General features: G+C 32.5%; 1 protein-coding gene across 1 annotated transcript; it reads left to right on the top strand.

Annotated features, from left to right (window-relative positions):
* The first annotated feature begins 8471 nt into the window (after positions 1–8471).
* Positions 8472–10111, top strand: LOC110645414 (probable indole-3-pyruvate monooxygenase YUCCA11). The gene is made up of 4 exons (XM_021798572.2): positions 8472–9083; positions 9193–9426; positions 9525–9647; positions 9929–10111. Exons 1-4 carry the CDS (start codon positions 8472–8474, stop codon positions 10109–10111), a joined length of 1152 nt encoding a protein of 383 aa, XP_021654264.2.
* Positions 10112–14609: the final 4498 nt, after the last annotated feature.

Raw genomic sequence — 14609 nt, forward strand, 5'->3', positions numbered from 1 at the left:
TAAGACAACTAAATAAGCCATAAACACAAATAATTAGTAATTGCTAATTAGTTAAGTATAAATAAGAAAAACAGAACATAAGAAGTTAAATGAGCAGAGAGTCACAGCGATGGGTGACCTTCTCAAAAAGGACTCCAAAGTCATTTTAAACTCAAATTTCGAACCTTAAAAAGTGACGCTACGGTCCTTAGGACCATTACGAATACAGTGAAAAAGAGAAAATCATGAAAAAGAACTGTTAAGCCAGTCAAATAATTAGGTCAGAGAGCCGAAAGAAATATTGAATTAATTACAAACCGGGATAAACCGGCGAGGGGCAATTTGGTTAATTGACCCCGAGAGCTGACTCCTGACCTAACTGTCAAATAAAATCGGAGAAAAGAAAATTTTGAAATCGAGAATTAAATTAAAGAACTAATAGAAAAATAAATAGAAAAAAAAAAGAAAATGAAAAAGTTAAAAAGGTGATGACATCATGCATGACATCATGCATGATGTCATAAAAATAATAATTAATATATTTAATTAATTAGATTTTTGGTCTTCCTAAGACATAAAAGAAAAGAAAAGAAAAGAAAAAAAATAAATAAATAAAGTCTTCTTCTTCAAAAAAAAAAAAAACGTGACCCATCTCTTTCCTCCCTTCCTCACCAAAAACTACCATTGAAGCTCATCTTTGAGCTTAAAGACTACAAAATCCCACCATAGAAAATTGTCTTACCATGGTTAAAGTTTGTTTTGGCAACTAGAAAAGAAGATTCAAGGGAAAGAAAGAAGGAGAAAATTAAGAAAATGGAGATTGAAAATTCTGCATTCAAGGTTAGTAGCTAAACTTGGAAATTATAGTTTAATTTAAGTATTTATAGCATGAAGAACATGGAAATATACTTAAAATGAAAAGAAATTAATTGTTGGAGGACTAGATGGAAATTTTGGCAGCTAGGGTTTGTGATGAAAAGCATGTATTTTGATTGAATTTAATGTGTTAGGCAAGCTTATGTGAATGTGGCAGTGAGATTGAAATGTTTAGATTTGGTTAAATGCAAAGAGATTGTGAACTAGGGTTTTGGACTTAGGATTTAGAGATAAAAATGGGAGAAATTGGTAAATAATGTCTTTAACCTAATGTGAAATGAAAAATGGTCATTTGTGACCAAATGAAGTGTGTTGGAATGGTGGGAGTTAAGGCCAAATTCGGATGGAGTATGGTCATGCTGCTGGCAGCATGACCAAATTTCCTTTAAGGGACCAAAAATGAAATTTTACAAATCCAATTGGTATGGGACCAATTGGGGATGAAAATAGACACTAAATGACACAATTTTCATTTAGAAAGCATGCCCAAAAAGTGACCAAAACCTAGTGAACAAATTGATCAAACTTGGAAAATCTCAGTCTGCCCCTGTACAAACTGACCAAGTAAACAGTGTTTGTTCATTTGGCCATAAGTCGAGCTAGGCAGGTCTAAATGATCTGAAATTTAACCAGTGGTTAGATGAGATATGGACCTAAAACTTTCATGAAGAACACCAATCCAAATTATGCCATTAACCAAGTCATTTGGCCACCCCAAGTTGGTGACCCAAAACTGCCAGCACCAAAAATTGCCCAAAATTCTGGGTTGAATCCAATCTAGAAGCCATGGTTCAAATGGCTATAACTTGGGTTACAAAACTCCAATTGGAGTGATTCAAAAAGGAGAATAAACTTAAGACAATAGGGAACATTTTCTGTGAAGAAAGTTTTGCCAAATTCTAACAGAAAAGTGACCAATGGAACAGTGCAACCTTAGACACCAAAACTGAAAATTTATCAAATTTGCCTAAAAGACTTAAAATTTGGATAAACAACCAAAACCAACAAATTTAGTGACCAAAATGTGGTATGTGGGTGAAGTTGGAATTTCCATACCTATTAAGCCTTAGAAAGTCAACAATTTGACTTGAATAGTAGTAAATAGTAACCCCGAAACACAAAATTTCAAGAACGTCGAGTTTAGCACGTTAGAGCTAGGTAAAAGTGAAGTTAAATTTATTTTTGGATTTATGCTAAGTTATGATACTGAAACACTATAAAATTATGTGTTTCAGTTGAAAAGAATATCGGGAAAGAACCCGAGGAACCGAGTCAAGGCCAAAAGGCGACTCGCTTGAGGTTTGTGCACAACATCACTATGCTTTAAAATTCATTGATAAAGTGAATGAAATATGTATTTTACTTTTACTTTGAATTGTTGAAAGTTTATTTGTGACATTATTTATGATGTTTTGATTTAAAATGTGAAAGTTATTGTGTATATTTGAAATAGTAATGTTTGGCAAATTATTAAGATAAGTTTTGAAACCACAGTGTCATGACCATATATTTGAACACCTCACTAGCATGACTAGTGGGGGTAATTAGTTTCGAATTTTGATTCCTTCTCTGGAGAAGTTTTGAGGTGTGCTAGTAGAAGAGGATTTGAATGGATATCCATATATTTGAGCTAGCTAGCCTTGTGATGTGACTTCTCCTTAGCCTCTGGCTATTGAGATTATATTTGTTTCGAATGGCATGATCTAACTGTGAGTTTTATGAAATATGATTTGATATTTCAAAATGAAATTGTTTGGGATTGAAATCTCATAAATTATGTTTTGTGTTTAACTCGCATGCTCAGTTCAAATTTTGAATAAATGTGATTTTATTTCTGCATAAAGATTATTTTAGTATGTTGTGCACCACTGAGTCCTAGTACTCTGCGATAGCTTTAATTTAGAGACTAGAGGAGCGAGGTGTGAGGAGCTATCAAGTCATCAGGTATAATTTATACCCTGCCTGTAAATATTTCTTTTGATGTATGTATTGCACATAAATGTATGGACATGTAAAATGGGTCTTGAGCAGCTTGTACAAAGTTTGTATGAAGTTTGTAATAAAAATTTAGTTTGAATTTCCTTTGATGTAAAATTTGTAATGATGTATATATATAAATTGTTTTGTCTCTAATGAAAAATGAATGGAACTATTTTATTTAATTTGAATGACATGAATGGCTAGTATTTTGAGGATTATTGAATTTTGGAAATTGAGAAATGTTGATTGTGGAATCTTGAGATTTGAGATTGATTGAGAATTTGAAGTAGTGGTTGAGAAAAAATTTTAGAAGTGCTTTTTACAGGTATTTGAAGAACTGTTTTCTCAAAATATAAACAGAACTTTGTCAAAATTTTTATAAAACTTGCTGAAAAATAAAATGGGCCAAAAGTTTTAACTAAGTTTTAATTTCAATTAAATATTTTAAACACCTATTAGAAAACGCTCACCACTTAACAAAAGTAAGAAAATTGTTTTAAAATCCCTTGTAGGGTACTTAATGAGTTATTGGTAGGTGAAGTGCGGTAGTTCATTAGGTATTCTACAGGATCATGTTATGCCTTACAAAGGGGTAAGGTGTGACAACACAACTCTAGAGACTTATATTTACACACAATTATATAAAGCAGAAACTAGAAGCAAAGATGACAATGCAAGACAAATATGAACCCTATTTTCCGCATGTGACTCCTATTAGATTCTTCCCAACATTTTAGATGAATATTCCCTATGAATCTGGAGCCTAAGCTCTAATACCACATTTGTCACGACCCAACCTATGGGCCAAACCGGTACTAGGACCTGGGCCATCCTAAAGCTCCCGAGGCCCGTAGTAAGCCTAACTATTCCTCAACCCAACTCTAAGGCCCATTTGGGCCCAATTTCAAGAATTCAACCAGACAGAGTCTAGCCATAAAATGGACCATTTAATGGGGAGTTTTTGACTCGCTCGACCTGTAAACACAATATATAATAAATTGGGGAGTTCACCTCACCCTCCTCATAATCAAATTATCATAATTCAAATGGGAGCTCAGCTCCCTCATCCAATCCCATCATGCATGCAGATAATAATTTTACAGGTCCAACATAACTTTTATAATACAGGCCCAAAATAAAATAAGTGCTCTTAACACATGCGGAGTCTAAAAATTTAGAATACATTAAGTACTATCAAAGGACCTGCGAAGAAGAAGAGTAGGTTAGCCACAACAATAATTCTCTTGTAGCCTGAAAAAATAGATGAACAGGAGTGAGCGTTCTACTCAGAGAGTAAAATATCAATTTTAACCATAATCTCTATAGCTATCTAAAGCTAATGCACCCTGTGGAGTGAAATGCAACATCATCATAAATTTCATACAAATCACATCAAAAAGGCAATCTGGAGTACTCACACACCCACACCGTCAAACAATACATATATGAGAGCTGATCCCCTATATAGCCCTCTTAATCTAACCTCTGCCAGTGAGTGTCTCTCAAGCCGGACTTTTGCTTAATAAACCAAATGTGGGGTCCCAGCGAGTGTCTCTCAAGCTGTGTCTACCCCGAAGGACCGAGTCCCAGCGAGTGTCTCTCAAGCCGTGTCTACCTGTCCTGTCCATATCCAATACCATACCACATGCACGCCACGCACACACACTGCTCCAAATTACTACAAACAATATCCATGGCACTTCAACATTTATGAATGCAATATAAAACATGCCTAATGTTTAACTACATAGATACATATTTATAAGTGATACATGGGCATGCTTGAACATATAGTAATATCGAAATTACAATTAAAATTAATATTTTACTCACATACTCAACTTAAGTCACTGTGGCGGCTGGGTGGAGGAGGAAGGCTGTCCCAGCTCACCTAATAATTTTTATTACAATTATTTAATAAATTTAACTCAATACAACCTAAGAAAAGACCAAAGATGTCCTAAGTCGTGCCGAAAATCCAATAGAGTCTCCACTATACCTAGGACCTACCCAACTTGCAAAAGGGCTTCAAACGCACTTCTATATCCACAAACCACACACCCACAACTCAATTATATCACACAGCCCCTCTTGGTCCCATCCAAACAGTCAACAATCATAATATGAAAAATTATAGTTTAGTCCTTATAATTAACCTTTTTGCAAAAACTACCAAAATGAGCTCTAAAAATTCTAAAACTTTGCCCTGTAGTCCTTAACAATATTACTAAGCTAATGCAAAAGGAATTATGATTTTCTAAGCTACCATGAATATTTTATGGATTTTTAATCTAATTCAAGCACTAAATAATTAAGAAAAAGTAAGGTTCGGGTTTACCTATGCCGATTCCGACCTCGGGAACGCGCTTGGGACATCTGACAACAGTGCGGTAGCCAAAATCTCGACCCAATTCTAAGACATTTTCAGTAGTCTGTCTGTCTAGCCTGATATTTACAGACCTGGGCAACCGTTAAATTTCCGCGAATTAAAGGTACATACACGAAGCCCACAATACGGGGGTTAGTATATAATTTTTATAGAATTTTCTAAGCTTATTTAGTATTCGAAAAAATACTACGAAATTTCGTGGGACCCACTGAAAAATGATATCGAAAAATTTTGAAATTTATATTACCGCGAAGCTCTCGACGAGTGGAGCTCTCCGGTACTCTCGGTTTTCTCGTGGGGTTCACGGTTTGCGAGAAATCTAGCCCAAATGTCGAAATGGGCTAAAACTTCCCGGACAAAAATTGGGCAAACCGCTCGATGAATTTCGGTGTTCTTGGTGTCTATGGAAAGCTCTCGATGTGTAAATGAGGTTTGACACAAGACCCAGTTCGATCGGTGGCCGGATCGATCGGATTTTGGCCAGGAAAGCAAAACGGCATGCTGCGCGAAGGGAATGTTTTGCGCAGCTTTTCTGGTGCCCTGGAGCGTCGGCCGGTGGCGGGGAGGTGCTGAGGCGGCCCTCTGACGAGTGGAGAGGGCTGAGATGGCAGTGGCGTGGAGAGAGGAGGTGAGAGGAGAGAGAAAACGAGAGAGGAAGGAGGAGTGTCGGGCCACGCGCGAGGAAGGAAGAAAAGAGAAATGGCCAATCCGATTCAACCGGTCCGATCAGGTTTGGTTCGATTCGACAAGTCTAATTCAAAATACAAAATTTTAAATTTTTACTTTGCCTTGGGACCGAAAACGAGGTACAAAAATTTCCAAAAAATTCTAGAAAACTCAAAAAAATTCGTAGAGTCCAAATATATTTTTAGTTTTACCACGTGGTCTTTAAATTAATTTTTTAAAAATCATCAAAGTCTTATATTTTCGGAAAATCGAACACAATTTCTAAAATTTGAAAATTTTCAAATAATTTTCTAAAATTTAAATAAAATAAAATATTAATATTTACCTATAAAATAATAAGTTTAAAAATTATGGGTGTTACATTTTAATTTTTTCATTGTTTTTCTTGATTTTCATTGGATCACTTGAGATTTTTTTAAAGTTTAAAAATTAATATTAATGTTTTTTATCATTAATTATAACTTTAGATAAATCACATCTTTTAAGAAGTTTAATTTTATTCTATTTTTATTTTTTAGGAATTTTAAATTTTTATTTATTTATCTATATTTTAATATTTTATATATATTAAGGCGAAAATAAAGAGAAAGACTGTTCCATTTTTTAGAAATTTTTGAATTTTTAATTATTTTTCTTTATTTTGATTGGACCACTTGAATTTTTTTTTAAGTTTAAAAATTAATATTAATATTTATTTATCACTAATTATAATTTTAGAAATCTAAATCACATCATTTAAAAAATTCAATATATATACATTCTATTTTTCTTTTTAAGAATTTTTATTTTTTTTATTTTGCATTATTTTGATATGTTGATTAGACCAATTAAGATATTTTTAAATTTAAAATTAATATTTATTTATAATTAATTATGACTTCGGAAATCTGACCATATTAATGAAAATTTATTGTATGCTATTATTTTTCTATTGTATGATTTTAATTATATATTTTGAATATTATATTAAGAAAATGTAAAGAAAAATAGAATATATATATATATATATATATATATATATATATATATATATACGTCTTTTTAAGTTTAAATTAATATTTAATTTATAATTAATTATAACTTTGAAAATCTTACCATATTAATTTTCATACCGTTGTTTTTATTTTTTTCCTAAATTTTAAATATTATTATAATATTATTGAATATTTTATAAGATTATATCACTATTTTTCGATATCAATACTATTGATAGTAGATACTGTCTAATTATTTTATTAATTGAGTGAAATTTTTTTATAAAAAAGTAATTATTTATAAATTCAATTATTGACTATATGTAAAATATATGCTAATGATTAAAAAAAATTTAAAATTTTCACCCATTTTTAATTTTAATAAAATTTTTATTTATTTAATTTTAACAACTAAATTAAAAATATATAAAATTATTAACATAACATGTTAATTGATATAAAAAAATATATTTTATCATTATCTTTCATATTTTCATTAAAAAAATAAATTCTTATCAATCTTATAAGATCTGATCATACATTTTCAGCTTCTTAGATATTTATGAATTAAAAAATTATTTTTTTTTTTATTTTTTCTAATTACAGATTAGGAAGCTCAGAATCCAGGCTCTATTCTCAAATTAAAAACGAATGGAATAAAGAAAGGATTAGAATATAAGGAAGCTGAGAAAGAAGAGAAATTTAGTTTGGCAATTGCAATATCAAAATATTTAATTAGTTTCCAATTATATTTCTTTTTTAGATGCAGTTTCCAATTATGCTTTTAACTTGTTATATATTATTAATTTATAAATAATGATAATTTAGTGAGATTCTTAATTTTATTTTTTTTAAAAAAAATGTAATATTCTCAATTCTTATTTATTTTTAATATATAACTTTTCAAGAAATAAAAATATGCATGGATATATAAAATATAAACAATAATTTAATTAAAATATATTTTTATTAATAACTTATATTTTAAAAATTAGCAATCCTATGAAATATTTAAATTCAATTTATTTAAACATAATTAAAAAAAATTTGTACATTGTAATTAATTAATTTATTTTAATAAAATTTAATTAAATTAAATATTAAAAAAATCATATTGGTCCAAATTCAATGGTCTTTTCAGTAAAATTTACACTATATAGAAAGTGGTAAATAATATAAGTAACAACGTTCGGTGTTAACCGTGTTCATCTGTATGCATGTTAATATGGTAAGATAATTATGACATGATGTCCATATTCTCTGCTCATTCATCATTATGTATATACACATTCATGTCATGAAATCAATACATGCATATAGCTCTGTTATCAAAATATTATTATTTTTTTTAAATATTACATAAAAATTAATGAAATATACTTATTTTCTTACGCTAGCACATGTAATTATCAACTCAACTAAACATTTATACAAAAAATTTAGGGTCGGCTAAGCACCTGCAATTATCAAATAGGAAAAAAAAGAAAAAAGGTAGGAGCCAATGATGGGCCTATTCTGCTATAAATATTGCTCAGGGCGTTCACTCTCATTCCATAGCCAAACAGTAAGAGTAGATTGCTACAGCAATGGAAGAAGTAGTGGTCATTGTTGGAGCTGGTCCTGCAGGCCTAGCAACTTCTGCATGTCTCAACCGTCTCAATATCCCCAACGTAGTCCTTGAAAGAGAGGATTGTTATGCCTCTCTATGGAGAAAAAGAACCTACGATCGCTTGAAATTACACCTCGCAAAACAATTTTGCGAGCTTCCCCACCTGCTTTATCCCTCTGATACGCCTACTTTCATCCCCAAGAATGGCTTCATTAGCTACTTGGATAAATATGTCTCTTATTTTGGCATAAACATTCGATACCATCGTTCTGTGGAGTCTGCTTTCTTTGACGAGGGTGCAAAGAAATGGTGTGTTGTTGTAGAGAATAAGGCTTTGAATGTAACTGAGGCTTATGGTGCGAAGTTTTTAGTTGTTGCGAGTGGTGAAAATAGTGAAGGTTTGATACCAGATGATGTGCCTGGACTCGATAGCTTTGAAGGGAATTGCTTGCACTCAAGCGAGTATGAGAATGGAGAGGAGTTCAGAGGCAAAGATGTTTTGGTTGTTGGATGTGGAAATTCTGGCATGGAGATTGCTTATGATTTGTATGACCATGGTGCTAATACTGCCATTGTTGCCCGTAGCCCAGTAAAAATCTCTCTTTCTTGAAAAAGTAAAAAAAAAAAAAAAAAAAAAGAAGCAGCTAACGATTATATTTACAATGTTTTCATTTTACGATTAATTATTTGATCTGCAGGTACATGTGGTTACCAAGGAAATTGTGTTCTTAGCCATGAGAATGTTGGAGTTTCTTCCTTGCAGCGCAGTGGATACCATTGTTTTGATGCTCTGCAAGTTTAAGTTTGGGGATATCTCCAAATATGGCCTCCAGAGGCCGAAGGAAGGCCCATTTTATCTGAAAGAAGCAACTGGTCGATCTCCCACCATTGACGTCGGAACCATAGGGAAGATTACATCAGGGGAAATCCAGGTTCATAAATAGTTACTCAAGCATGTTCATTTCTTCTTTTCATGTTTATAATGTAATTCATGTATAATCAATTCCTGGTGCATGATCTACAAGTGCAGGTTTTTCCATCCATGACAAGTATAAATGGGAAAGAAATCACGTTTGAAAATGGCAAGATTAATTCGTACGATGCTATTATTCTTGCTACTGGCTTCAAAAGTACTGTCCGAAACTGGCTCAAGGTATGTATGAATCAGCAGCACTAGTTTTCCATAACAAAAACAATTTACTTTTTTTTTTTTTCATTATATGGGAGAAAATTTCAAAATCCCATTAAATTTCAAAATCCCATTCTTTTTCAGGATTTATATTCATAAAAAAAAAATCCCAATTGATATTTTTTTTATGATGATAATATCAAAATGATTCTAAATATGAAAAGAAATCCCAATTGATACATCTTTTATGATGACAATATTAAAGTGATTCTGATAATTAATTTATATTTGATTGAGCAATACAGGGTGGGAATGAGCTTTTTAATGATGAAGGAATGCCTAAGCGAAGTTTTCCAAATCATTGGAAAGGGGAAAATGGGCTTTACTGTGCTGGATTTTCAAGAAGGGGATTGATGGGCATTTCAAGTGATGCTAAAAATATAGCCAGGGATATCAGTTTTGTAATGGAGAGTCAAACTCCTAACTAAATAAAGACGAATGCAGGGATTAGCTGAATTTGATTATGTAAAATTTTTCTTATTTTTTAATAAAATTTTGCTTATAAAAAAGAAAAAAGACAAATGCATGAAAATTATGGGTTATATCATCTACCTTTTTATAGCATATGGTCTGTCTCTGTGAGTTTGATCACTTGTAATGATAGTGGCATTTTATCAAATTATTAGCATTTTTGGTTCAGCCATAAATTCTCCTTTGGTAATCCTTTCTTGACTTAGTTTACTCAGTTTTACGGTTAATTTTATTTACTATCCCTTCGATTATTTTAATATCATTTTTGAAATTATGTGGAAAACGATCAACCGAACTGAATTAAATTGATTTTTTCAGATTGATTCAATTTTTTATTTGATAAACGTTTCCTTTTTTATTCTTGGATGGGTTCAAATTACTCTCTCTTACTTCCTCTACATCCATTTTTGCCATAGGTCCTTGCGCTCATGAAACCCAGCAGGTTACACTAGTTGCATTTTCTGCCTTCACCACCGAACCATCCATTACTCCTTTCACTCCGTCTCCTGAATTTGTTCAGCCATCTACAACTTCCCTAAAGTTCCATTTGCTCAACTCCTAACGTCTTCATCTTACCACTAACAATTCGGATTTTTGAGACCCACTCATGTTTCTGTCTCCCGACTTATCCTACCCGACGTGGATCTCTCCTGGTTTTGCAAATCAGTTGTTAGCAGTCTGTCTCTCCTCATGTTGCAATACTTGGATGGTGGTGGCTATAGCGGATAGTGCAAGAATCCAGAGCCATACTTGCCAAATCCCATTCACAACTGCTAGACTTGGCTATTACAGGTAACTTAGTATTGATTGAAATACCACTTTTTGGTCTGGTATAGGCTTGGAGGACCAAGTTTGTTGAACTAAAGGCTATCTAGTTGGTCAGAACCACTCATATTTCAAGTGAATTTGCTGCATATGTGGAGCACGTAGTGTAGGTTGTGAAGCATGGTTTGATTTGAAGAGTTGGAATTACGCACACGAATACTGCAAAACAACATTGAATTATTTGTCCATTGTATATTTTGTAAATTTTGTTTGCTTTTGTATATTGAGCGGATCGGATTTGGTTTTCTCATTAATGAAAACTTTACAGATGATATGTAGTTTGATTTGTTCTATTTTGTACGTAATCCGACATTTTTTTGGCATTAAATTAATTGATTCTGTTAATCTCATAATTGCTTGATTTATGATGGATTTCTATTTTTTTGATTTGAGAAATGTATTGGATTCTTGGGTTTAGGGTGGAGAGAGAGCATGTAACACTCTAGGCAAATCCCACATCGACAAAACACGGAAGAGATGCTGGGTTTATAAGTTGGTGGTTCGTAACCCTAGTGACCCGTTTTAAAACCGTGAGGGCTTTGGCCCAGAGCGGACAATATCACTAGTGGGTTGGGCCATTACATTTGTGGTGGGCAAACCTCAGCGAGGACGCTGAGTCCCATAAGGGGGTGGATTGTAACACCCTAGGCAAATCCCACACCGACGAAACACGGGAGAGATGCTGGATTTATAAGTTATTGGTTCGCAACCCCTATTGACACGTTTTAAAACCGTGAGGATTTCGGCCCAGAGCGAACATGTAACACCCCTGATTTTTTATATATTATTATTGGGCTTCGTGTAGGTATCCTCAATTAATTTAAAGTCTGATCGAGGTTTTAACCTTTCTTTTTCGTAATTTTCTAGTGCTTAAATAGGATTGAAAATCCATAAAATATTCGTGGTAGCTTAGAAAATTACGATTCTTTTTGCAATAGCTTAGTAATATTTCTAAGGACCGCAGGGCAGAGTTTTATAATTTTTAGAGCTTATTTGAGCAGTTTTTACAAAAATGATCAATAATAAGGACTAAATTAAAATTTTGCGTATTGTGATGGGTGATTGATTTGATTGATATGATTGAATATGGATTGTGAATATAGAAGTTTTCTTTGTTTGTATTGAGTCAAATTTATTAAATAGATGTAATGTAATTATTTGTCGTCAAGTTTGTGAGTAAAATATTAATTTTAATTGTAATTTCGATATTATTATATGTTCGATGCCCATGCATCACTTATATGCATATATTTATGTAGTTAAACTCTAGGCACGAATTATGTTGCATTCATAACATATGTTATGATTGATAGTGTGAGTGCTCCAAATTTCCTTTTGATGTTATGATGTGAAAATGATGTGGATGTTGCATTTCACTCTACATGGTGCATTAGTTTTAGATAGTTATAGAGATTATGGTTAAAATTGATATTTTATTCAAAAATTTTTACGAGGATATTTTATTATGGGTTAACTTTTATACTTAGTTGTTTATCGATATTTGTGTAATTTTATTTACTCCTAGAATTTCATGTGTTAGATAATTATTTGAATTTGGTGTAATATTATTATCATGTTGGACTGTAAACTTAATATTTTAAGTCTGTTTTGATGGATTGGATTTGTTTCTAGATTCTAGTTCCATTATAGGAATCATATATAAATGGATGTAAATCCTTTGAATTATCTTAAGTTTTGGAATTGAGTAAACATGGAAAATAATAATAATAATAATAATAAAAATAATAATAAATAAAATTGGTATTAAGGGTATTATGTAAGTTAAAGGATAAGAATAGAGATCATACAATAAAAGTATGAATTTCTTGAGTTCCTTTCTAATTTCAAATTATTCAAAACAATAGTATAATCTAATTATAATAGTGTTAAGAGTAATAAATTAGGAATTAGTGTTGGAAGAATTTATTAGTGAGAGAAATCTTTCTGATAGATATGAATCATGTATAAGTAAAGTTAATAAATTATAAAATATTATGTCAAGAAGGAAAATTAATGATAACGAGATGATGAAATTTGGAGATAAAGACCAAGAAACTTAGGTGAAACGTTATAATATGACAATCGGGTGTAGTTGAATATAAGAGGATATTTTCTTTCTTTTCAAGTTTAGCTTGTGCTTTTGGTTCTGACCTAGTTATTGAGAGTTTAGTAGGCACAAATTCATACATAATTTATTTATGGTTGAGATTCAATAGATGAAATTAATTTGAGGTTGAAGTTTAAGTATCTTGTTTGGAATTAAGGCATGACACATATTTCCTATGGAACTTATAGTTTATGGGGCTCATATTCATCCAGATAAGCAATTTAAAAAAAAAATTTTCTATCTCTCCACCCATGATTTGGAAATGGCGTCTTTGCACTTAAAATCCACAAGAGTTTAAAGTACATCTTAGATGGATGGAGCTTAGACTATGATTGCATCATCCGAAGGCCAATGTAGATGCTTTAAATTTTTTTAATCCTAGATCTTTCGGATGAGGATACGTTGGCTCACTTTTGAGGCTAGACTTGAAATGAAATCATGCGAGAGGCACACTACACCACCGAGTTCCACCAAGATGTACCATGATGTGAAAGATAGCTATTGGTGGAATGGCATGAAGAGAGACATGGTGAAGTTTGAACACTAAATGATCACTATGGATTTTGTCGAGGATATGATTCGATATGGGTAATTGTAGACCGCTTGACCAAATCAGCTCACTTCTTAAAGACTACATACTCTGTTGTCCGGCTCTACATTCGAAAAATAGTCTTGCATGGAGTTTTCCATAATATCTTTTGGAGAAAGTTGCAGAGGCACTTGGCACTTGAACTTTAGTACGGCTTTCCACCCTCGAAGGACAATATAAACATCGGAAGACATGCTTCGCATGAGTGTTTTGAATTTTGGATGATCGTGCATGATGTAAAACACTTGAGAGATAGTTCCTTTAATCGAGCTTAGAAAATAGCTTTCAAAAGTTATTTTCTCCAATGAAACCACCCAACCTCTCTCACGTTCATCCGTGTTTCACATCTCCATGCTCAGAAATACATTCCCGATCCTTCTCATGTGATGTGATAGAGCTAAATTAATGTAACAGATTTTTATATATTATTATTGGGCTTCGTGTAGGTATCCTCGATTCGAGGAAATTCGCGGTTGTCCGGATGCGAATTTACGGCGAACAGACCAGCTAGGAAAAGTCTCCGAATTGGACCGAGGTTTTGGCTAGCCCCCCATTGTCAGACGTCCCGAGCGCGTTCCAGAAGTTGGAATTGGCAAAGGTAAACCCGAACCTTGCTTTTTCGTAATTTTCTAGTGCTTAAATGGGATTAAAAATCCATAAAATATTCGTGGTAGCTTAGAAAATTATGATTCTTTTTGCAATAGCTTAGTAATATTGCTAAGGACCATGCGGCAAAGTTTTAGAATTTTTAGAGCTTATTTGGGCAATTTTTGCAAAAATGGTAAATTATAATGACTAAATTGACAGTTTATATGTTTTTATGGATGATTTATTTTGTGTGCCCATGAGGGGCTGTGTGATTTTATTTATTTGTGTACATATGTATTGTGAATATAGAAGTGTGTTTTTAGCCCTTTTGCGGGTTGGGTAGGTC

Source organism: Hevea brasiliensis, chromosome 12, assembly GCF_030052815.1.
Source record: "Hevea brasiliensis isolate MT/VB/25A 57/8 chromosome 12, ASM3005281v1, whole genome shotgun sequence".
NCBI classification, from domain to species: domain Eukaryota; kingdom Viridiplantae; phylum Streptophyta; class Magnoliopsida; order Malpighiales; family Euphorbiaceae; genus Hevea; species Hevea brasiliensis.